Raw genomic sequence first — 27338 nt, forward strand, 5'->3', positions numbered from 1 at the left:
TATTAGTAACTAGTGCTTTCTATTAGTTCCTCTAAATTCACCTTATTAAATTCTTTATAAGACTTCTACTAATGGAAATTCTAATTCAGTTATATGTTGACTAATTGATCCTAATTTTGTCTGCTTCCTACATGTAGATACAGTGAATAACAGACCTAAGAGAACAAATTATTATTCTTGAAAGGGTGGTAAATTTTGAAAATTTCATTTTAATGTAGTGTTATGATCTGCCATAATAACTAAAACTTCCAAACCCTCGACCAAGATAAATTTTCATATGATATGAATCTTCTATGACTCCATGCTTAATTTTCAATACAAGAAGCAAGATATTCTTTTGAACTATCACATAGTAATTTTTAATCAAACCACTCAGTGTGCCTGTCAATTCTGTATCATAATAAATGTTGGACTCAAAGTTTCATAGTGCACAACCTGAATAAAATTTCAATCTACAAAGAGTGTATAAACTGATATCTACTGAGCCTGCTGGAGACTGAGATTAAATAGGCTCTGTCTGTTTAGTAAAACAAGACAGAATTTTGCTTTTTGCCATTTTTGAGAGTGTTTCTTCCCTTTGAGAAAAACAGATCTGAGGTCACCTTTATTCTAATCTCCACTGTCCCTCAGCTCAGAAACATAGAAGACATAATAAAATAGCTCAGGAGGTTTTCTATTTCAAATTTAAAATTCAGATACAAAAATTATTGATGTGGAATAAGATGTTCGGCTATAACTTTTATTTCACTGATAGGTAGACTCCAACTCTGAAAAGCATTGACACCAAAGGGATTTCAGAACCCCACTGAAAATGGCTGGGGGAATATAAAATCTTTTGCTTCAGGAAAGTATGTAGGTCAAATCTAAAATTTAATATACAAGAGCCACTGATGATCACCCTAATTTACTGCTGTAAATTAATTGATCAAGATTTTCTTTGTGCCGCTTATAGAGGAATAAACTCAATGTCTTTGAAAGTTATAGAACTGTCATATCCAGTAAATAATTTGCATTATTCATCCACAGCTACAGAATGTACATATCAGTTTTTTAAATGTTATCAATATCCCTACCCATTTTTTTGTCCATACATGAAAACAAATTAAAGGGCTAGAAAATATCCAATCAGCAAAAGCAAATAGGTTTTGTTGGTCAAAGTAGTCAGAGAAATAAATGTAAAATTTAACTTTTGGGTCATTTTTTTTCTTCCCACTCAGTGAGGGGCAGGTTTTTTTTTTCCCAACTACATTCTCAATGTATTTCAGATAAAAGTTACTAAGAAAATCATCATAATCAAAGACATGGGCTTGAGGGAAATGAATTAAATTATGAACTTTGTAGTTCCTAAACACTAGATTTCATCTACTATTATTATAGAATATTTAATCTAATATTGTGTGAGACAGTCAAACATATGAATACTATGTCCATGAATATTGGTACTGTTTCAACAGTTTGCCCTCCATAAGGTTGTTCCTGTTCCTTTCAGCTTTAACTGAATTGAAGCTAATTGAATAAGCAAACTAAAGAAAGCTTAAAAGGTAAAAAATAAAACACGTGTTTTAGGTAACAGAAAAATCATTTCTTTCTTTTTGATTTTCATGTTTAAATAATGTTCATATGCAATTTACATGATGGTAATAAATTAACTATTGCTTGTTCTTTTCAGTCTCCTGTGGGAGAAAATAAAAACTAAGAAATTTACATTGCATATTTTGTGAAAGTTAGGTTTACAAAAGTCTTCAGGCAAAAAAAGAGAGCGAATTTTGTCACATGTTAATGAAGAGTAACATTTCTAGACTTAGCATATTATAGAGAAGCAGAGCAGCATGCAAAAGTATACTGTCAATAAATCTGAATACAAATTGAATCACTTTCCAAAACCCAAACAAACAACTGGTGTTATAAGATCCCCAAGGGGAGTGAGTTCACTAGATATGTTTTTCCCTGCTGATCTAATAAACAATTTGTGGGTTTTCTATGAATGCTCAGTGCTTTCAAAATTTGCACTCAACTGCATCCTGAAATCTTCCAGAATAGGAAGATCATTTTCCCACAAAAGAATAAGAAACCAGTATCAAGAGAAAAAAATACTATGCGCTGAGCATATAACAGCTAGATCATTTTAACTGCAAACTCCAAGAAAATAGTGCTGTTATGGGGGTTATTACTTACATAATAAATTTTTCTTATGACAGGCTATAAGGAAAAAGGGAAATGAAATTTTATCTCATTTTAGTCTCCTGGGATGACAAAATTCTTGGCATCAATTTAAGCGTTGATCGGTCCTATAGGAAATACATTTCAGTGGTTGGAATTCTAGACTGATAGGAAAATGGTTTTTCAAAAACCTATCTGTGGTGTCAGTAATTATTTTATTTTGATTGAATAGTTCTATATATTCAGTTCTGGCTTGATTGAGAGGAGATATTCAAAATTTCAATAATAAGTGCATTGAGGTTAAGTTAAAAAGTCCTAAGATTGATTTTAGTCAGCTAATTCAAATATAAGTGTGCAGCATTTGTTAAATCTCTTATTATAGCAATGCTTGGATTACTTTCTTAGAAAATTATTTATAATACTCAAATTTCTTTAAGATTCAGAAATTATATATGGCATACAAAGCATAAAATAAGTATACAGTATATAAAATATATAAACTTCTTTATATAGATAGGTGTGAGATATTTGAATTTGAGGCTCAAAGTTTGAATTTGAATTTCAAAGTTCTATTATGGAAATCATTTAAGAAACTAGGCATATAGTAGCAGGTGTAGTCGTTTAAGTCCATAAGTACTTTAGAATCTGTGACTAAGAGAAATCACAGAGTTCAGGTGAAAATAAAGAACCTAGCTGCACTCTGTTATGTCCAAATGCCCTAGTAACCAGTTGATATTTGATTATCTTAAATTTAAGGATTTTACAAATGAGTTTATGTCCATTTAGAGAAAACATGTAAGGTTAGAATCAATGATCTTTTATCTAATTTGGAAAGAATCTCCTATTTGAAAAGTGTGAAGGAAAAATTATGGTAGTGAATCCAGCAATGAAAATACTCCTTCAGAACATGCCTGGAAAATTTCAATGTGGAAATGAAGTGAAGTCAGCCCAGGCATGGCTCAGGGGATCTGGAGATAAATGATGCTGACATTTAGAACATAGCCTGAAGCAAACAAATGGTTTGAGTGGTAGTGAAAAACATAACTAATATTCCAAACAATTTGAGAAGAGAGGCTAAGCAGGATTCAGTCTTGTGTCAGAATTTCACACAGTTCTTAAGTGCTGTTATCTTTAGAGGGCTTCATCTTTAGAATGCCAGTACTGGCCAGGTGCTGGAAGCTCATGCTTGTAATCCTAGTTACTTACAAGGTTGAGATCTGACAATTGTGTTTGAAACCAGCCTGGGCAAGAAAGTACCAGAGACTGTTATTTCCAAACACACACACACACACACACACACACACACACACACACACACACACACACACACACACACACTATCCTGAAAATGAAGGTGTGGCTCAAATGGTAGAGTGCTCACTTTGAGCAATAAAGCTTGAGGACAATGCCAACGCCCTGGGTCTAAGCCCGAATCCTGGCACCAAACTAAATAAATAAAAATTAATAAAAAGAATGCCAAAATTACTCATTTAATTCTACCTCTTGGTGTCTCAACTATACCTGTATGTGATCTCAATTCCAAATGAATGATATGCATTCTTTCAGAATACCTTGATGTTTTCTGTTTTATATGAAGTCTACATCTTCTGCCTTAATAGGAAGGTCCATAGCATTGTTCATGTACTTTGTGGTAGGCTTGCAACTGCACTTTGTTATATTAGTTAATACTAGATCATTTTTAGGTTTATTAATAATGCAATCTATAAACTGAATTTTAAATCTGAATGAACATCAAAGGTGAGGATGAGAATATCCACATCACAGAAAAGGTTCCCTTTACCAACATACCTAAGAGTCAGCATCATAATCAAGGATTTGGGGCCATTCACAGGCAAGACTATGCAAAGCAGTTCATACTAAGCTTCAATGAGCCACTCAGACCAGCAGAGTAGAGGTAGAAGAAAGACTAAGAAACAAGTAAAATTATGCCATGGGGGTGCATGCATACTCATATTGTTAAGGTTTTCTTCTCAGACTCTGTGAAAATGAAAGAATTTCTTTTTACCTCAGATTTTCTGAGGTGGAATTATAATTTATGAGAATAAATTGATTTAAAAACTGAAATAATGGAAAAATCCCTATCTATCTACCTATCTGTCTGTCTGTCTGTCTGTCTGTCTGTCTATCTAACTATCTATTTATCTATCATCTATCTGTCTGTCTTTACAAAGATTAAAATTAGAACCATTGTCAGGGAGACAAAATGTACGAATAAGATAACGGCCTAAAAGTGCACATTTTTCCTCACAAATATTCAATAGGTTTTCTATTCTAAAATCAAATGATGGGACTAGAACACAGGCACAATAGAAATTGGTTTTCTCATTGATGGGAGGCTGAAGAGAACTTTTATAAAGGATTCTTCTGATAGCTGCTAAGAACAAAAAAAAGAACCAGTCCTCAATATTCCAAGCAAGAAATGTACTGTGTGGGAAGTGCTTAAGACAGGCAAGAAGAAGAAACAAAAGGTCTTCTTTATTGTTTCTTGTAAATACAACATATTTATTAGCAGTCTGGCTTTTCTGGTTTCCAGGCTGGATTTGTGGAGCCCCTTCCAGTTGTAGGAACCCTTGCACAATTACAGAAGCTCTGTAATCTTAATGCTGGCAGTAATGAAATTCCTTCTTATTTTCATTGGTGTGTTCACAGAAGACACCAAAGACCAAGGGCTCTAAAGAACTGAGACCATACGAGAAAGCATAAATAAGAAAAGAAAGGGAGTGAGGGCACAGGCACTACATAAGGGAGACTGAGCTTTTCTAAAGAAACCTTACAGGACATTGCGAAAACCTGAGTGCGAAGGTCTTCAGGTCTTGCTTTGTCTGGTTAAGTAGCACATGATGTTACTTAATGAGAGAACCAACAGCAGAAAGGGAGCCCCTGAATTTCCTTGACAAACATTATGTGAAATAGTAGTACCCCTAAGTCTAGAGCCTATGACCCATCCATCAGGATGCAGTGGTTTTATTAGAAGACAAATATTACTGGTTCCTTAGCTGAAGATCCTGGTTCTAATACTGTTCTTAGTTGTTTTATGTGAGCTGAGGAAAGAGACTGTTCTTTATCCATAGTTGCACTGCATGTTTGCAAATAATGTTATCGATGGCCTGACAAAGTCACCTGAGAAAACAAGCTTCATTAGTTGATAATTAGCTCTCTGTTCCCCAGGGAAATAATCAAATTGGCATAAAAATGTACTAAAATGTCCACAGGAGAGGTGTAGTTATTTACTTTGACTCACAAAGCTTAGTTATGTTTGGATGGATTTCCCTCAAAAGTTATTTGAGGGAACATTTAATCTAGGACATATTTTTAAATATTACTATTATTTTTGTGACATTTATTTAATAATAAGAGTATAGGAAATTGAGCATGAACAATTGGATTAATATTTTCAGCTTATATACACCTAGTCTAAATCTTCATTTCATGAACAAAAAGAAGTCATGTCATTCATCATTCTGCTCTTGCATTAATTATGTACACCAAGCCAGTGTTTTTTCTCTATGTTAGCTATGATATGTAAATAAGGTAACTATTTGCATACATACAAACTAAGTGCTCTTATTAAATGTCACAGAGCCCACAGGAAAATATTTTATAAAATTCATTATTTTTTTGTTCTTACTTGATATAAATATTTTTGTAACCTGTATAGGCAAGGTTTTCCATGTATAAGTTAAGGGTGCTTCTTTATTTAATATGTTTTAAATTGATCTCTTTTCTCTTCTGTACTTGACAATAGAAAGAAAATATAGTACTAACAAATAAAAGTATTTCCTGGATAATTTGGCCTATTTCCTGAAATGTGGCAATAAGTAACTACGGAATGGATCAGGCTAAATTGTCTTAAGAATGCCCAACAATGGAAGAGCATTTAAGATTTCTAATAAGCTCATAACACTGAGCACTTGAATAACTACAGACCACTGAATTATGCCACCAAGAAAATGAAAGAGGAAATGGAGTGCTTATTTGGGGTGCTAATTTGATGGAAAATGGCAGAATTCAGATACAGAGTGAGCTCAGCAGTCACACAAACTTTATGAATTCTGTTTTTAATACCATTCACTATTAATTGTAGTTCAGTAAAGCTAGATTCATCTTTGGACTTGATAATAATATAGTTACATATACAAAACTCGACATTGGAATGAAAAGTATTATTTTCTACTTTAGAAAACTAAATTATTATAAAACCTCGTTGTACTGCACACAGGTAAATTCATTATATATTAACTATATGCACATAAATGTTGCCCAAAATGTACTAATATGATCATACAAATATTATTTATATTTTCCAGTGCTAGCACTTTACAGTATTTTACAGTTATGATTCAGCCACATTGGAAATGAAAGATTCTGCCTTGTGTTACAATACCCTTTCCATGGAAATATACTTCTTTTTGTTAAAAAATACATTTTATTTATCCTTAAGTAGTTATACAAAGGGGTTACAATTCAACATGTCAGTTTATGAGAATAAAGTATCTTGATATTGAATATCACTCCTTTGATCATTCTCCTCTATCTTTCCCAACCCCACTCATCTCCTCAGCTGAAAATAACATTCTTTAATTCCATGCTTGGGTTTCATTCCTGCATGTATTTGATCAACTCAGGTAACCTGAGAAGATTTGCTGTTCACCTACATATCGGATTTTCCTAACTAATCATTTTGCATGGAAAGCAAGTGAAAGCCCGAGAGGTGCAGTAACCTGAGAAACTACACTAATTTTGACTGGACTGGGGAACTAGCCCTGTCCTCCTTTAAAGGCCAGCCAAAGACATTTTATCTGGAAGATCAGAAATATCACAGCTTAGTCTCAGAGAACAATCACAAATATTATCTATTTATCAATCAACCAAATAATCTATCTATCTAGTTTAGCATTTTAAAATATATCAATTCAAACGTACTTTTACTTGTTTCTAAAACCACACATAACAGCCCACTGTATCCCCCCTCCCTGGTGTGATTCAATCAGATGAAAAACATAATGGAAAGCGAAGCACAACTGCAAGGAAGTTGTGCTTACCTTCATAAGTCCCACTTTCTAGGAGAGCACCACTTTTCTCCAATTCCATAAAATCTTCAACAGTGATGAAAATGTAGTCCACTCCAGGGACCTCGCCCTCCTTATGTGGTCTTGTAGTGCCTGGAAAAGGAGAGTTTGAAACAAAAGAAAAGATTCTAAGTGATTTGTTGCTGAACTGCAGAAATACCACCATACTTCTGAATATTCAATAACACTTGTTTGGACACCCTGTGAGCTTGGCAAATTACATTTGTCCTTCTGTTTGTTTGACAACAGAAAATAACAGAGGGTAAAGATGAAAGTGAACATACAAAGAATTTTTTTTTCCTTCAAGTTTATACAGAGTTCATTGCCATGGAATGTGGTTGTGTAGATTCTTCAGGGAGAACTACAGACTATTGTACCACATGAAGAGGTGGGCTGAAGAGTGGGCCAGGAGTCTGCATGCTCAAGCATCTACATATTTCACACTGATGAATAGACTGCTATTGTTTTACTGACTATTGTGCTATGACATAAAACACAATGGAAAGTTGAAATCTGAGCAAAAGGTCAAGTTATCTTTATAAGTCCATGAAGTACTTTCCTGTGGGGGGAGATAAGTTGTTGGCTTTTATTGATTAATTTTACACCCAAAATTAATTTGCATTGAATTTAAAGAGTCACAAAATCTTTAGATAAGTTCACCTGGAGCAGAGAAATAATTAAAATGGTATTAGTCAGATAAGATTGGTAATACAGTATCTAATTTCAGAAGAAGAAATATTTAGGTTTTTCAATACCTCCCCTACATGGCCTTTATTTCTTCCTTTATCACTGCTACTAATTGTGACTGGATGTATGGTGACAGTCTCCCAGAGGTCATCACATGGCCCAGAGCTCCTGCTTCTTTGATACCAAACAGAGGAACCGGAACTACTGAGGGTCAAGTTGACAAGACCACCTGCCTGGAGCCCCATCCAATCTGCCTGCAGTCCAGCTCATGATGTGAGAGTAGAAACTAATGTCAGCAAGGTTACCTGTGCCCTAAGCTTTTTCCTCTTTCTGTGTCATTGCTGTAGGGCATATTGCATGGTCAGATGGAATTTACACGATGCTTATATGCAAATAAGGATATTAGAATATAAAGAGAGGCCAGGTACTGGTGGCTTATGCCTATAATCCTAGCTACTCAGGAGGCAGAAATCAGAAAACTGTGGTTCAAAGCCAGCCTGAGTAGGAAAGGCCATTAGAGTCTTATCTCCAATTAATCACCAGAAAACTAAAAGTGGTGCTCAGTCTCAAGGTGGTAGAGAGCTCTCCTTCAGCAAAAGAGTTAAGGTACAGCACCCAGACTCTAAGTTCAAACCCATGGCTAACCAAAATAAAATAAAATAAAAATACACACACAGATACACACACACACACACACACACACACACACACACACACACACACACACACACACCCCAAAAAATATAAAAGGTGATAGCATTACAGGTACTAGTTCTTATTTCAATCACCAGGTTGTGTATATGCCTAACAAAAAGTATTTTGAATTCTTAGATTCATTTTTACTTTTCTTTAGGTGGTACTGGGATTTGAACTCAGGGTATTAGAGCCTGAGATTTTCCTCTAGCCCTTTTCTTGCTTTCGGTTCTTTTGCAGATAGGGTCACACTTTTTGTCTCCCTGTCCTTGGACCATGAGTCTCCTGTATATGCCTCTCTCATAGCTGAGAATTCAAGGGTAAGTCACCTTGCCTGACACTAGTTTTGCTCTTTGAATTTAAAATCTTCATCAACAAAGTAATGAAAGAGGCCAAGTAATTCTTTTCTTTTTTGATGCATTAAGATGAAGTCTAAACTGCAAATGAAAAGCACACACTAATGTCAGATTGCACAATGTGCTAAGAAATTGATTTGGGATAGAAAACAAATAATATTGATTTTTAAAGATTTGAAGGATCCCTCCCTTGGGGGTTGCAAAACATTATTTTTCTACAGCCATGTTTAATGACTTTCCTTGAAATCTGTTATTTCATTTGGTTTAACTAAGCATTTAAACATTTTCTGTCGTAATTACTACTGCTTTTCTGTTACAAAATATAAACCTCCTACACCTAATGTGCATAATGCTGTCAAATTAATGTTGTTATGAGAACTTTAGCTTTCAATAGCTTGACTTTTAAATGCTTAACTCTAGTGAATTAAAAGGGCATTACCATGGTTTTTGGCAATCAATTTGTTTTTCTGTTTATTTTGAACACACTCTAATCATTAAGCAAAATCAGGAAACAAAGACTCAATTTTCCATTCTAATTTCTCTGCATATTCCAGAAGTTCCATGCTTTGATTAATTAACTGCTTGCAGTACAGTAGGCAGTGCATTCTTAGTAGAAAGCAAACACAGGATTGCATGCTCGAGGACAATTTTCAGGGCTACTGACTTATTTGGAGTAATTTGCCTATATTAAATTCTTGCAAAGGTACTTGTGCTCTTTTTGGCTTGTTGAATGTTTCCACAGCTCCATCCTGTACGCCTGGCCTATGTGATTTCTTGCTTCTGTGATGCATCCATGTCACCTGTTGCTGTTATCTGCCTAAAGCTGGTTGCCTTCTTAGATTGAGCACTCACCTCCCTCTTCCTCACTATTGAGTGGCAAAGTTCTACTCCTCAACTTCATAGCCTGCAATCTGGATCTTCACATCAATCCCTCACTCTCTTCTCTTTCTTTTCCTTTTTCTATGATCTACAGCTCCTCCAATTTTCCTTTACTCTTATCTTCCCAGAATTTGACTTCATTTGTTTCCATAACTAATAAGGTCCTATAAAAACCTGTAACTTTTCCTTGCTTTTGTAGTAAGCCCTCAAGTTCATTCATTGACTGCAGTTGCTACAGAAAACTATAAAGTCCCAGCCAAGTCATGTTATATAACCTTTATATGTCTGATTCTGATACTTGAGAACCCTTTAATGCATTTTCTTGTTTCCCTATGTCATTACCACCATATTTTAGATAATTGTTTGCTATCACTTCCTTTGGAAGACTTGAGCTCCTTTTCTAGGGAAAGCAAGAGATTAGATGAAATGAACTTCCTTATAATCTACTAGTTCCTATTTTTCCATTTCTGCATTGTATTTATATTTTTATCTTTCTTTTATGACTAACTCTTGCCTAGAATTATCTATCCAATGTGCTAAAAGTCTTCTCTGTTTATTACAAAATCCAATTTTTGAAAAAAAATCAAATCTATGTATGTAGATAGGTAATTATAAACAATTTTTAAAGTTTTTTTAAAAGAAAACTTTATTACTACTTTCAGTTTGTGTTGAGACACACAGCTTTCTGTGTTTGTGTGTGTGTGGATGCATATATGTGTGTGGTATTGGGCCTTGAACCCAGGACTTCTCACTTAACCTACATTCTTAGTTCTATAGCTCCTTTTTTTTTTCCTCCAGGGCCATCACACTCAACTATTTTAGTTGATTCTTCACTTTACCTCCATATTACTAAATAATTTATTTAGGATTTTTAAAATTTTTACTTGATATTTTTGGTATTTTATTCTTCATTTGATATTTTAGTAAATAAAATGAGAATTTAATTGTCCATTTGTCCACAATAATACTTCCTCATCCACATCATTTCCTCCTTTCTTCCTTCCCTCATTCTTCTAGAAGAACACACGTGTGTAGATTATAAGCTAGTGTTTACATTTGTGCTACGATGTAAATGAATCTTGTAGTACATTGATGGCTTTTTCTTTCATGTTGATTACTCTATAGTTCACATTTAATTTTCCATATATGAATCATTCTTTCAACAAATGAACACCTTCCTTGTTAAATAAATTCCCTGTTGAAATATACAAATATACTTAGCATTTCAGCAAATATACCTTGCTAAAGAAACCACTGAGGCCTTCTAGCCTCCCCTCGTCTGGGCTCACATCCTCACAGCTGCCACCAGCCTGAAGATTCCCTTCACCCCGGCTGTGTGCTGTATGTAGCTCTTCTCTTCCAGATCCCATGCCTATTTTTGTGGTCTCCACCCTCGTATTGGCAAAGCACATCTGTCAGAAGCTTCCTGTCATAGGTAGCATGGAAACTACGTTGTTGTGAGATTTTTGCATGTCTAAAAATGTCTTTATTCCACCCTCACAGGTGGCAAATCTGACAGCATTTTGGGAAAATATCATGATGAAAACTGATTTCTCCTTTTTGATCCTCTGTTAGTTTTGTCACCATTCTTCCAGTCATACTGGCTGGAAACTTTCCATGACAGTCACTTCTTACTCCTGTCCCAGCTCTTTTATTCCATGTCACTGGGGAGTCTTGCAACTCACAATGTCCTCCTCTCCAACTGTCTCTGTCTCTCTCTGTCTGTCCCTCTCTCTTTCTGATGTAGGTGCTACCTTCCTGGACCAGGTGGTAGCCTTATTCCTGGTGTGTGGGCCTTCCTCCCTTAGTTACCATGGCATTGTCATACTAGCCCTGAAACAGGATGCTGGTCACTGTCGCTTTATAGCAGCTTCTTTACTTTGTCTCTGGCCAAGAAATTTGGTTGGAAAGGGTGATGAAAAGATTAAGAGTTAAAGAGAGTCAGAGAAAGCCCAGATCCTATCGATTACAATAAAAGATGACTCTACCTATAAATTGCCTGCTGCTGTAGATAAGAGTGTGTCCTGTGAAATCAAACTGCTTGTCTTATTAGAGCTCTATCATTTGACATCAGTATTATGTGGAACAAAGTCCTGCACGTCTATGAACGCCAGGCTTTAATCTATGAAGTGAGAATCATGTAAATTGAATCTGTAGAGTGGATGTAAGGAACAAATTGAACATTCTCTTTAAGATACTTAAAACAATGTCTAACATACAGTAACTACTCTGCAAGGGTTATCCACTAAGTTCTGTTGCCTGGAAGATCAGAAGTGATTGCAGTCTTTTCCCCATGAGTTCTTACTGTAAGTATTGAGCCCTAATTATGAACCATGCAGCATTTTCATATGATTGAGATATATATTTGACATATCACAAAACAGGACCCTTACACTTTACAGAACATTTTTTAAAATGAAGAAGGCAGAGTAAATAAAGGTAATTGAAAAGTGACTGCGCATTATAAAGAACTAAATCCTAGAGTTGAACATACTATTTCTACCTACTAACTAGAAGATATGGAGAAACAGGTTGAAGAAAGGAGACTTCAGAAAAAAAAATCTGGAAGGGAAATAGCAATCTCTAATACATGTGAGCTTCAGGTTTCTCAGCTTAGCTGGAGACCCCTGGGAGGCAACAGAACCCCCCCGCCCCCCACCCACCCAGCCTACTTATATTTTGGAAAGAATCAGGAGGACATCTCACTTATTTCACTGTTTATGTCAGTTAATTGAACACATTGGTGACCTCTATAGGATTTTACTTTTTAAATTTTAGAGTTTTCTGATGATTGGTATATGCACACACACACACACACACACACACACACACACACACAGAGAGATTTGCACAAAAACTGTCTCATATCAATCCTTATTTTTTTTAAGAGAATAAGGTGGAAGTAGGGTGTAATAAAAATACTCTTTTTCAAATTGCCAGCCCTGGGGCTTGAACTCAGAGCCTGAGCACTGTCCCTGGCTTCTTTTTGCGCAAGGCTAGCACTCTACCACTTGAACCACAGTACTACTTTGAACCTTTTCTGTTTATGTGGGCTGAGGAATAGAACCCAGGGCTTCATGCATGCTAGGCAAACACTCTACCAGTAAGCCACATCCCAGTCCCAATAAAAGCATTCTTAATGTTAAAGTTCAGGACATTTGAATTCCAGTTTTCTTTTGATGTCTTATGTGTGTGATCCTGAATTAAAACATCATTTAGCTGATCATCAACTTTTTTTAAAATCATGCTTGAAGGTCAATAATAGATATAAAAACCTACAAAAAAGGTGAACCCTTGAACAGCATAGTAACAACATACATATTCCTCTTTGGTAATTTTAGCCTCACCATCAGCAATATAAATATTTTAACAAATACTGATGGCATCATATTTCTTGAATCTATCATAGCCAAAATATTAAATCAGTTACAATTGCATCTTGTGTCATCTGGGTGTAAAGAAACTTAAGATATAAATTCCATTTGTCATATATATGATATACGTTTATCATATATATATATATAATGGCATATGATGCCCTGTACTTACTTGCAAGGTTTTTTATTTCCATTTTGTTTGATAGACATGCAAAATAGGTAAAGCCCATTGCCTAGATTGAATGAAATTTGTCACCATCTGAAATCACTTGAAAAGTGTGAAAATGCTCATAAAACCTCATTGCTGGGCCATTTAATTTTACTTGAGGCAGAGAACTTTTAACAACAAGAGTTAGAAAGCATGATTTCAGATCTATGTGTCCAAAATGAATGCTGTCTAGTAGTGTTAAAACAGTTATCGAGGCAGAGACTGATGATGGAGAAATCAATTGGATTGCTATGAACACCTCCTTGGAAATAAATACGGTTCAAAAATTAAGGCAAACACGTGATATGAAATGAAGCATTGTACAATGGTAATTTGTAGACAAAGGTAATTAATATCTCAAATGGAGAAATAGTTAAGCTATGTAATTATTTCAAGAACTTCAACTTACTTTTATGCAGAAATAATTATAGTTGCTTTCCCAATTCAGATTACAAATAGAGCTGACAGTGAATAAAAACTCAACAGTAGTAACAAGAAATTGTCAAGCATTAGGAACTGGGTGGATGGTGTAGGGAGGACAAAGAGAAAATATAGACAATTCACTATATAGCTCAAGTTGAAGCACACCTACCTTATTTTATTGCTCTCATTTGGGGTTGGGATTTTCTTAAATGGTATAAAGAAAAATCAAAATTAAGTCTTACTAACTAAATTATGGTTTATGTGTTCCATTGTATTATTTTGTCCAGATCACTCTTCCAAATGGGAAAAGAAAAACAAAACAAATAAAACTTAATGTGGAAAAATGTGTTACTAAATTGAGAATCTGATTTCTCTTCTTTAGCTTCATTTCTTAAAAAGAAAACCACATTATTTATTAATTACTATATGACTATTATCTCCACAATGTAAGTTAATGAAAGAATAGAATGCTTATGTTCAAAAGATATGTCTGAAGAGAATAAATGTTCTCTGAAGTGGTTAGCTTATTGATACACAGTGAAAGCAATGAAGGATGCTTGTCATTTTGTTACTATGGCAACCGAGGGAACAAATGGATTTCTTTTAATTTGTTTTGACTTTTTAAGTGAAAGAGCACTGCCCATTTTACCTTAGGAATAAAGCATGGCATTTAAGGTGAAAATAATTCTAAATCATATTTTCTCTCAGCTTTCTGATATTTACTCATGCTATAAAGTATTCTAAAAATATCCCTGTCTAAAATGGAAAATATTATGTAGATACAGTTCAGTAGAATGATCTATTGTGATGTGTTGAAATTCCATAGTTCTTGTTGTGTACTAGGTACCTGGTACAGATTTGCTTAAGAAATATATTTCGAATGAATCACTAATTCTCAAGGTGTTCTGAACAGATGGGTCACTGTTTGAGAATCTGAGAATGTGAATTCTGCTATCATACATGTTTCTGAGTATATTTTCTCTTCTTGGTGTTTCTCATCCTCAAGCTGGAAAAAATATATCTTGACAGGAAGGGTGATTTCCTCTGGATTCAACCTTTAATTAACTCACTCTTAGACTCCAGACACTTCTTCAGTTTGTCAGTTACTCACTAGCAAGTGTGAGTACCATTAGCAGCTGTGTGGTCACCTCACTAAGAACACGCATGACATTCCCCTGGCCAAATGTCTCTAATCAATTTCTATATAACCAGGATAAAGTCTGAATTTTATTATAGTATGATCAACCACATGAAGTCAAGGAGTATGGTTTTGCTTAGTTACAGAGCTAAATAAGCAGAGCAAATAACATAGTTGGAGTCATGGAATCTGAGGTGATAGATGATAAAACCCTACAGATGTTATGGTAACTGACAAAAGGACAGGATAGAATAGATTAGGATTTAGAATTTAGAAAAAAAAAGTGAAACCTGCAATTTGATTCTTTTAATAACCTACTCTGTATAAGAATTCTTTATGGCCTAAATAAATTGCTATATGCTTTAATAAAATATTAAAGATTTGACAGACCCATTCATACCATGCCAGTACTTTGAGTTATTTTTCACAGAATACTACTCTAATCTTCAATAATTATTTCAAAACTTTCTCATCTTGTAAAACAGCATGATGTCAATCACCCTTTAAAATGGCATTGACAAAACGATATGCTAACAATGTTAGTACTCTTTAAAAACAAAGACTTGGGACAAGATAGCTTATGAAAATAAAAAAAAAAGACCTATTTAAACCTTCTTGCATGAGTTGGACATAAATAAAGGTTGACATTAGCTTGCCATATGTCATCAATTAATGGTTTAAACTTTAGTAGTTTGGATTGAAGCCACATCATCCCAGACCTATAGTTCTTTTTTTTCTTTTCTTTTCTTTTTTTGGTACTGGAGATTGAACCCAGGATGTTGCACTTGTTTGGCAAGCATTTTGCCACTGAGCTACATCCCAGCCCCAGACCTACTGTTTCTTACCACTTAGTAATAGATCAGCAAGTCATGGAAAACTCTTCAAAACAGGTTCCTGATTTCTTACCCTCGCAGAGCTCCTGAACAAGTAAGTATGGCTCAGGCTTAAAGGTTTACATTTCTAACAAGAACCCCAGTGATATTGCCAATGACAATCAGATACTGTTGTTGGGCATGGTGACATCACCACAATCCCAGCCATCCAGAGGCTGAGGTAGAAGAACTACCAGTTGGAGGCAAGTCTGAAGTCCTGGTAAGGGGTCCTGATGGGGACATAGACCAATGGTAGAGTGTTTGCCTAGTATGTTCAAGGCCCTGAATTGACTCCCTAATACCAAACTGCAAAATCAAAACTTCTGTCCCTCAAGAAACTCAAAATAAAAATACTGCTGATTTCATTGTTCAAATGATTATGACACTCACAGAGCATGAGAGTCATAGTTTTGACAGGGACCCTAGAGAAATCTATAGTGATATACTGTGTTCAGAGGAAAGAGGGTGTTTTTCATTTATGAGTACATAGGAGAGCAGGTGTGAGAGGATTCGGTTCAAAGCAATAATACCTTATGAGACTTCACACTTATTTTCATAGTTAGTGGAATAAATATTCTCTTAGAAGTTAAATGAACTTTGGAAACAATGGATCTATTTCTAGTACCATCTGCTTCTAAATAATTTTCATCATTATTTGAAATATAGTAATTATTTTGGCAGCAATATGCGTGCAACACACACAGACACACTCAGAGGAAATACATACAGCTCACAAGGAGTGATCAATGACCAAACGGCAAGGAAAAACAAGCACCCAATGCACAGGTTTCAGTGAGAAAAACATACCAAAGGTCAAACAATAGAAGACAGATGGAAAATTGCAGGTCCCCAACAAGTAAGAAATAACAGTTTCTCATTATTTTCCTATGCTTATACCTGGTTTACTAGGCAATAAATTACAGCTTGTTTGTAATAAAACCTAGACTAAGTTAAGTGATCGGTGGAGCACACTTTTGAATTCGCATATAAAGTTTTCTACTGAAACAAATTATGCAATAATCAATTCTACAATTTCACTCACGCAATTATGTTTCTGGTGTAAATGTTAGAGTAAGCTGAGGGTAGAGGTATGAAATATCATTCAAAAGATAAGCTTTAAACCTGATGAGGTACAGCTCATTGATAAAGCTCTTGCCTAGCCTACTGGAAGCCCTCTGTTCAATCTCCTATCACCACATAAAAATTAAAGTTTATTTTATTGTCATTCATGGTTTTAACTCAAAATCTACAGTACCAAGTAGAAAAAAGAATCATATTGGAATTGATTTATACATATGCATTGTTTGACTTGCAAGTTCCTACCTCAAAGGACCATATGTAATTATTCAAATACCCAACATGGATGACAAATGAAGGAAAATTGAATTTTTTCAGTCATTCATTTGAAGCATCCCTACTGTCACAAATAACTTATACTTTAAATCTTCCCCATTCTTTTCCACCTTGTGTACCCATGAGCCCATAAAGGAATTTAGCTTTAAAAATTACATTCCTTATGAAAAAATTGTCTTGTCTGTATTTATAGCATAAAATAATACACTGATTATACATACAGAGAGAGGATTAAACCATCCAGGTAAAAATTGGCCCCAGATAGCTATGTTTAAGCTTTTTGATCTATTTTCACAATTTACAAATGTAACTTGAGAGTAGAAGGCAGAGGTCTCTCACCAATAAAACAGGGTAGCAAATTATAGGCTCAGTACTTTTGATGTGACTATGAACATCCTGAAAAATTTTAAGAGGTAGGAATAGTAATGGTCCTTTTGTTATCAATTAATTTATTTTTAAATTTAATTCTGCAATATTTAATTGAGATATGTTTTATATCTGAATTCCGTCAGAATAATAAAAAGATTTCAATACTCCAATTTATTATTTAACTGATAATGTTCCAAGATTACATGCTGAGCTTAAAGAAAGGCAAGATCAGTGACATTTTGTAGAAACAATATATACTTAATTTGAAGCTTTTATACATTCTTCATGTAAAATTAATCGGGGCCAAAGCTTGACTGTATAGTAGCAGCAGATCTATGAGCAACTCAAAAAGACACTACTGGGACCTTCTTGCAATGCTAACAGGAATTACTGCGATACTCATGCAATGATGACACTACTGTGATCTTTGTTGCAAGCTTTAGTGTATCATAATTTCATTGTTTTATAACTATTAGAATCCTGCAATGACATTTAACGCTTAGAGCCACCATATGTCTCTATGGCATCATTATCCTGAAATGTTCAAGGTAGATTACCGAAGAATCTGCAGAGTATCAGAAAATGTAGATGAAAATAAGAAGAAATCTGGGTGGCAGTGGTTCATGCCTGTAATCCTAGCTACTCAGGGAGCTGAAATCTGAGGGTGGCAGTTCAAAGCCAGCCAAGGCATGAAAGTCCAAGAGACTCTTATCTCCAAATTAACCACTAGAAAAGCGGAAGTGGTGTGGTGGCTCAAATGGTAGAGCACTAGCCTTGAGCTCAAGAGCTCAGGAACAGCCCAGGCCCAGAGATCAAGCCCCATGACAGAAAGAAAGAGAGAAAGAGAGAGAAAGAAAGAAAGAAAGAAAGAAAGAAAGAAAGAAAGAAAGAAAGAAAGAAAGAAAGAAAGAAAGAAAGAAAGAAAGAAAAAAGAAAGGAAGGAAGGAAGGAAGGAAGGAAGGAAGGAAGGAAGGAAGGAGGAAGGGAGAGAGAGAGAAAGAAAGAGAGAGAGAGAAAGAAAGAGAGAGAGAGAGGAGACATTTGGCTATCCAGGGATTTCAAAACATTGGAATGCTTACCAGATTATCTGGCATAAATCACATATTTAAGTGACCATCTACTTTTTTGTTCCACTGAGGTTCTTAAGTACACAGAGATCAAATTTACATGGAAGAGAACCATGAGGTACGCTGGACAAGGATCTTATTCGTGTTAAAAATCTGGAGTTCTAGAGTTTCCTCTGTATTTGTATACCTTATATTCACCTTGCTTGCTATTATATTTGTTGCCAACTTATCATACTATTTCTTAGTTTGTAGTTGGTGGAAAATAGAACCCAAAATTTCTCTATACATTGTTTACTTTTGAAAAAATATTACAAAATTGTAGGACATTATGGCAAAAATACAATTAGCCATAGCCAAGAGGCTGTTAATTCCAAACATCCTCTTAGTAGACATTTGTATTTACAAAACACTTGCTTTGTATTAGAGGCACAGTTGTCACCACTTAGACCAGTGTGACTATGAGCTCATCCCCAAATGGTGAGTTATACAGATTCACTTTTTCTCAAGAAGCTAATATATAAAGAGAGAAGAGGCTGGATTCAATCAAATAGCCCATTACCAGGAAAAAAGCAAACTTTCTCTGTCTCTCTCTCTGTCTCTCTCTCTGTCTCTCTCTCTGTCTCTCTCTCTCTCTCTCTCTCTCTCTCTCTCTCTCTCTCTAGCTTAAAAGCCTGCACCTAAATTTATGCCTTCAAGGGGAAAAGAGTATGTGTTTCAGAGCAGGAGAGAGCTGCTCCTGACACACTGTCAGTAATTCAACCTCTACAGGACCGGTTAGGTTGCAAAGGCAGCAGGACTAATTATTAGTTCTGCAAGACCTTGGCTCAGGCTACTCCTTTCTGATTCGACAGCAATAAAGTGGTACAGGGTAAAGGAGCATAGATTGTGAGGAGTCAGATGCTTGCTTGCAACCTTTGTTGGAAATTTCTGCATAAACATATCAGAGTAAAACATCATTGAAACAAGTAAACATCTTTTGCTCTAAAGACTCTCAAATCATTATTCCTAAGAGTGGCAATTATCATGAAAGATTAAGGGAAGTTTTGTGAATTAGAAATACAAAAGAATATTTTAAGGGAATTTCAAAAGAGAACTAATTAAGGCACTTCTGGCAGGAAAGATATTGAGTTAATAATGAGTTTTCAAAATAAATATTGGATTTTTTGAGAAAATGTTTATAAATTTTAGAAAAAAAATTCTTACCTCCTTTACAGAGAACAAGAAATCAAGTTTCCTTGCCAGGATTGAGACAGAATGCAAAATAGATATGAATGCAAAATAGATATATCATCACTCTGCCAGCAAGCAAAGTAGTGACTGGAAAGCTCATGCTGGAGACTCACAGTGCTCCGGATTTCAGACACAATATATTAAAGATTATCTCTACCAAAGTGGCTAAAAACAAAGCTGGAGTTGGAGAAAGTTAGCAAGCAGAGGATGGCTAGTCTGGGCTGTAGGGCATAAATAAAGCATATCAAATCAAGAATATATATATATATACATATATATATACATATATATGTATATATATATGCTTAGCATCCCAAAACAAAGTTAGTTAGTTGAACAAAGCCAGATTGTCTCATTCTTTCTTTTTTTGCTATTTTATTTATTTTTATTATTATATTCAGCAGTTGCTTCATTGGTAGCATTCAGAAAACTTCTTCTGAAAAGACAATTACTCTATACACGATAGTGGGCAAACCCAAACAGTAATCCAACTTGCATTTGCTTTCTGATGCCTGTGTGTCTTGGTGTTCTTCTCTTTAGACTTGTAATTATTAGCCACAGGTGCAATTTTATTTGTTTTTTTGTTTTTTTTTTTTTTTGGCCAATCCTGGGCCTTGGACTCAGGGCCTGAGCACTGTCCCTGGCTTCTTCCCGCTCAAGGCTAGCACTCTGCCACTTGAGCCACAGCGCCGCTCCTGGCCGTTTTCTGTATATGTGGTGCTGGGGAATCGAACCTAGGGCCTCGTGTATCCGAGGCAGGCACTCTTGCCACTAGGCTATATCCCCAGCCCCACAGGTGCAATTTTAATAAAAGTATTTGCGTTCATGAGCTCGCCCTCCCCACACAAAACCAGAACCATATCTGAAAGTGAGACCATCATTGACTATCATATTGCATATGCATATCTCTCCTTCAAAAGCATCTTACATATAACCAACCAGTTACCTTTCGAGTGCACTGAAATAAAAATGGAGGGAAAAATCTCACAGGAAAAGACAGATATTTGGCTATTCAAGAAACAAAATAGGTCTGTTCTTAAGGGATCTTTGCCTTAGCTTGAAGAAGTGATTGCAAGGACCATAGTGTTATAAAATAAGTTAAAATAATTATAATAATTCAAATGGCAATAATCCTAAATAATTCAAATAGTAAAAAGCATGTTTTCTAACCACAATTAAATTCAAACCCAATAATAAAGAACTAGAAAATCTATAGATATTAGGAAAGCAATTAATATCTCCTAACTAGGCCACAAATCCAGTAAGAAAGCAAAGAGATAATTAGAAAATACTTTGAGCTCAGCTAAATTGAAAACAACAACACATCAAAGTTTTTTGGAATGTTTGTAACACACACATTTGAGAGACATTTATAATTAAAAATACCTGAGAAAAGAACTCAAATGAGTTACTTTCAAAATTAGAAAAAAATAAAATAAATAAACCTTAAGAAACTAAAGATCATGGTAGAAATTAATAAACCAAACACTGAGAAGAATGAAATCAAGAATTGCCTCTTTGTGAATATTAAGACAATTGATACGCCAAACTGATTTCCAAAAGGGATACAACCTGGGCTTCTAAGCCCTTGTCTCAAACTATAATAAAACAAACACGAAGTAAACAACAGAAAACGAAAACATAAGAGGCTGGTTCCAGGGTTTTGCATCTGTACATGTCTACCTAAATCCATGGATTCAAAAGTCCCTTATATAAAATGGCAAAGTAATTCATGTACACTTCTTAAAATACCTACAATAAGGTAATATTGTACAAAAGGTTGTTAGCCCATAGTGTTTGAGAAGAATGGCAAGAAAAGAAAAAGAAATCTCAGTGAAGATGCAACCCTTGTAGGCATAACTGCAAAGTACTCCAAGGGAACAAGCAACTTCCAACAGGAAGAGCTAGATTCAGACTGGGGATCTGTATAACGCCAACAAGTACATCACTTCTTTTATATTTGTTCAGCACAGTGCTTGTCTTGTGGCAATATGGAATGTTTTCTTTTGGAAGACTGCAGAAGATTTGCAACAACATTTTTGATCTAAGGCTGTAGATGTAAAAACAAATGGATATGGAAGGCCAACTATGGCAACAATCGGAATGAAAGAAGTGGCCTCACTACAGATTTTAAAAATTAAAAGTGATATGAAATATTATAGACAAATTATCCCTCAAAAGTTTGGCAATTCAGATGAGATGGGTAAAGTCCTCAAAAGACTGAAGAAAGTAAAGCACACTTAAAAACAAATAATTTGAATAATTTATACATATGCATACACACATATATACATATGTGTATATGATGTGTGTGTGATTCAGAGACAGACAGAAAGTCAACTGTATAATTACAAAGCAAGTCTGAAAGAAAATGTCCAGGAAGATATATCATTAATTGTGAATTCTACCAAACATTTACAGAAGAAGCAATACTAACTCTGAAAGAATTCTTAAAGTATCATTTATAATTATAAAGGGTGTGAAAAATCTTACAGTGAGTAATGTTAACTCTGAAGCAAAACGAAATTACACATAAAAATAGCAAAGTAGAGAATGTACCTATGTGGTATTGTAAGTTGACCATAGAATTTCTACTCTTATGGACTGAGCATTCCTGGCTTACATGTTTAGAATTTGTTGCTACTACAAAGAGTTTCCTTAAATGTAACTTGTATTCACATTTCAGCTGAACCTAATGCCACCTGGGTCGTGGACTGTTAATGCTGAAATAACAATTTGGTTTTACCTTTGGAAAGATAAACTGCTTGATCAACTACCAATTAATTTTCATCTATTTGGAAAGATTGGGAAGTTGGTGAGATTGAGCTAGGGTGCCAGGAATCCTGAGTGCCTCTTATACTCTGCTGGGTAGTTAGAGGTCTGTTGGTGGCAATCTAAGATATTTTGCCATAAAAACCTGATACATTGCAAGTCTACAACAATTTTCCCCCTGGGTGAACAGTCTCACAGCTTCAAGAGTTCTGCAAGTTCATACTCTTCGTCATCTTGACATCTTACACAATATGCTGTCAGGTCAGCCTCAATGTGGTGATTAATTGCCTTTACTGGAACTTTCTGACTGGTTGCCATTTGTTGATCTTGAGTGCCTTGTTAAATTTCCTGCCTGGTGGGTAGTGGCACTTGTTTGATTTCCCACAATGACTTGTTGAGAGAATTATTAATCTTCACTATTTCATGCCTGCTCCTTTTTTTCTTTAAGAAGTTATGAGCTGTGATCAACAAGTGATGAGACACTTCTTTAGAAACTTACTTTTCTATGATTATTTTTTAAAAACAAATCTGTCAGAATGTAAACTTTGGAACTTGAAAGAGTCTTAACTTTGAGACTATATACTGATTGCAAAGTGCTAATATCAATGCTAATTTTATTTATTTTTCACAATTCCACTTTTGTGATTTCTTTTGGATTTAGAAGCATTAGTGTGTGGGGTGTGTGTGTGTGTGTGTATGTGTGTGTGTGTGTAACATTTACCTTCATGGTAAAATCTGAACATCTGAGGCACAATTTGGCTTCCTGAAACAGTAAGAAAAGATTGCTCAGATCCAAAAGGTGTGAAAAAATATTTTAAGTTGCAACTTAAACAAATCAATCCCATTTGGATTAAAATAATGGTATATCTTGAAGTAATAAAACTTTTTTGTCTGAAAGAAAGGAGAGTATCTGGGGCTGGGAATATGGCCTAGTGGCAAGAGTGTTTGCCTCGTATACATGAGGCCTTGGGTTCGATTCCTCAGCACCACATATACAGAAAATGGCCAGAAGTGGCGCTGTGGCTCAAGTGGCAGAGTGCTAGCCTTGAGCAAAAAAGAAGCCAGGGACAGTGCTCAGGTCCTGAGTTCACGGCCTAGGACTGGCCAAAAATAACAACAAAAAAAGAAAGGAGAGTATCTAGCCAATGTTTCTCTTCCTTGGCAATAGTTGACCCCCATTCTATTAAATCATCCATAGGAAAACATAGCTCTCTAATTTTGTCTGGTCATCCTTATAGTTCTATCTGAAGTCATGCAAATGAGATTGGTGGAATATAGATTTGGAGCAAATTACTCAAGCTCACTTCTTCCAATTTATGAAACTCAAACAATATATAATGCTATGAAGACTAAATGAGAATAAAACATTGGTTTACCTTTTTTTTTCTTCTTACCATCCCATGTGCATAGAAACCTGAGGTTGCTGTTAAGGTGACGCTTCTGGTAAGTTGGCCTGGGTGTGGTCCAATATTGTGCATTGACAATGAACTTTCAGGTGCTGCTGTTGGAAGATCAGACTTTGAGAAGTAAGGCTTTTGCCTGGTTTATGATAGGTAACCTAGGCACTCAAAAGGGTTGAAGTTTCTTTTCCTTCTACATCTATATCCTTATAGTTTTAGGGTTTGGGTTTGGATCAGCACCTGAAACCATGTCTACTACTGTATGAGACATCCTGGGTATTAAGTAGCACAAAGCAAGGAGCTCATGATACATGAGCCATGGACCGTCATGTTTATGGACTTCACTCAATAAGAAAAGTTTCCTTGGTTCCTACTGTCTGTCTGCAATCCCATTCCAAGGCAGAGGCAGATAAGAATCCAGGGCTATGGAGTAGGTTGGATAGGAATGTAGAGACCAGTCTCAAGTGGGAACAGCCTCCCCATGCAAGGGTCTCGTGTGTCATTGACATAAAGTGGACAAGAACTACAAGCAAAAAAACTGATACCAGGAAAAACAGATGTTCAGGGTGAGGAGGTCTACCATGGACATATCTCTCCAGTGACAAGAAAAGGAGAGGGAGGCTTTAATGAATTAGTTACAAGGCATTGGTACCGCCAGAGAGGAAATTGTTTTCTTCAAGAAATTTATTTTATGGGCAACCATAATGAAAATGTATCTTTACTACAAGTCAATAATGATATTCATTCACTTTGCTCCCTTCACTAAGCCTTGCTGGTGGCTATTAATCATTTCAAACACAATGAACAGATATAACCACTCAAGGTACATTGAAATAAAATTAAATCCTACTCATTCCTCAACAGTATTTGGTTTGAGGTGTCAGGGTGATGTCTGGCTAATAAGCACAGTACACGCATAATAGTCCTTTTGTTCTTTTGTATGCAAACAGATAGTGTCATCTTCCATTGCCAAGCAGCTACTCACAAACAATGCAGTAGAAGGCTTGTCACTGATGGAGCAGGGAGTTCCTGTGAGCAGGCTTTTTAGCCATCCTTGACAGGGGAACTGAACCATATTTCCTGAAGCTTGAAAAATACTCTTGTCATCTTTAAGATTTTTTTAGTGGTATCTCTCACATCATGTTATTTGAAATCAATCATTACATATCCTGGAAACAGCTTTTCCAAGAGGCTTTGAAGTAGTTTTTATCCAGGAGTAGCCTAGGTTATGGGCATCAATAAGGAGGCGCCCCCAACTCATGCTGAATGCTTTCAGATTTTTTCATATAATGCAAGCCAGGACACACAGAAGATGAAAGAAATGTAGGAACATATGCATGCCATATAAACTGGCTGCCTTTGTATCTGGCTTACTAAGGTAACAGAGACAGAATAAGATGTTCTTTCTCTGCTAACTCACTTCCTTCACTGTCTGCAACTGCCCTGATCAAGTACATAGCCATCATCCCTCAGTTTCAGCTTGCCTGATATAGACCATGAAATGTAATTTCCATTAATATTCTTCTTTTAAAAAGTATCGATATTACGGCTCTATCCTAAAAAATAGGATAGATTATGTTTAATCTATATGTGCATTTGTTGCATTTAGCTAGGTTAAAATGATGACCTGAGGCCCTCATAAATCTTGCTATACCCTAATTCAATTAATCATTCGATTAAGTTGTACTCATAAGGTCAAATGTATTTTTGAGTTTTGAGGGTCCTATTAAAGTAATAATTTATATAGAGAATACATCTTTACTTTCTGGTAACCACTGCCTACTCCAAAATGTTAATATAGGGGAGAGACAACAAGAAAAGCTCATATCTAAAATAAAAAAAGACTTGTGATATGATCAGAACAGACACTAACCACTAATGAACAAAGATCTTCTGAAATATTAGAAATATATGCCATATAAAGATTGTTTACTTGTTCCTTTTTGTAAAAAGAAAAGGTAGAAAAAGTTGTCTTTTATAATAGCTATAAATCTTAACTCAAATTGTCTGGTATTTTTACAAAACCTTTTTATTTCTCTGTGTAATCAGTCTTATAACTGCCCAGATTGGCCTTAACACAATCTCCTAAATAGCTAGTAATACAGGCATGTGGCACTGGCCTTTGCCTATTTTAAGGAAAAAGATCAAAAGTGTTGGCAAAGATGGAGGAAACAGAATACTTAGAAATTGTTAGTAGGTATTTAAATTGATATGTGTTGTGGGAAATGATGTAGACATTACTCTAAAAATTTTAAAATATTATCATGTGATCCATCAATTCCTCTTCTGGCTATGAACGCAATGAAAACTAAATCAGTATAAAGGTATATGTACACTTTCCCTTTCACTGTAACTTTACTTACAAGAGCCAACATAGAGCCAAGTGTTTTATCAATGAAGGAATGATAAAGAAAAGAAAATATATACATATACAATAGGATGTTAGCCCTAGAAGGAGATGTATAGCTACCCTGGGAGACATAAACTAAGAGAGAAGGGATCTTGCCATTTGTGGCCACATAGATGGACCTAAATGAAATAAGCCCAAGAAAGAAAGACCAATATTGCATGACTATGTTTATAAACAAAATTTCAAAAAGTCGAGTACATAAAATTTGAGTGTAGAATAGTGACAACCAGGGATGGTACATGAGAGTATTAGTCAAAGGGCACAAAGTTGCAGTTACGTAGAATAAAAAGCTGTGTCATATGAACCCATAAGATGATGATGCTAAGTGAAATGAACTCCAAGTTATGGAAACAAGTGGTTTATCATTGTTGTTATGTTGTTATTTTCAACATACCATGTGAAATTATGCCCTTTTTGTTTTGTATATCTTTCAGTGGCTTTACCCCTGATATCACTGTAACTGATTTTAGTACTCTGAGGCTACTGCCTCAAAAACGGGGTTTACTTCAACACTACATTCCCTCCTTGATTTATGGACATGAAGCACAATCCTGTGGTTCAGGCCCAAAACTAAACTTCAAACAACTCTTTGTCTGGGAGAGGTGTGTACCTACTTCGCTGTACCATAAGCTGTATAGTGTTTAATCTGTCTTTCATGAATTGTACCAATTTATTTAGAATGTAGGGTCCAAATGTCAGCAAAAGAATAATAATACATAGAATGGTAAACTTCTCAGCTGTGTTCTAAGGGCCGGGTGGCTACATCGGTATTCCTGAGCAAGCCCAAAACTACCAATGCCTTCTCACTTGCATGGGACTTTACAGGACTCCTGCTCATCACACTCGGGAAGTCG

At 35.4% G+C, this 27338-nt stretch overlaps 1 protein-coding gene across 13 annotated transcripts in view; it reads right to left on the reverse strand.

Moving 5' to 3' along the window:
- The window catches only part of Magi2 (membrane associated guanylate kinase, WW and PDZ domain containing 2), a 1248503-nt gene that overhangs the window by 549776 nt on the left and 671389 nt on the right, over positions 1-27338 (reverse strand). For all 13 annotated transcript variants that reach the window (XM_048339896.1, XM_048339895.1, XM_048339899.1 and 10 more), the window contains one exon: positions 7224-7343. In XM_048339896.1, coding sequence (XP_048195853.1) covers positions 7224-7343 — 120 coding nt within the window. The remainder of the gene's footprint in view (positions 1-7223; positions 7344-27338) is intronic.

Source organism: Perognathus longimembris, chromosome 2, assembly GCF_023159225.1.
Source record: "Perognathus longimembris pacificus isolate PPM17 chromosome 2, ASM2315922v1, whole genome shotgun sequence".
NCBI classification, from domain to species: Eukaryota; Metazoa; Chordata; class Mammalia; order Rodentia; family Heteromyidae; genus Perognathus; species Perognathus longimembris.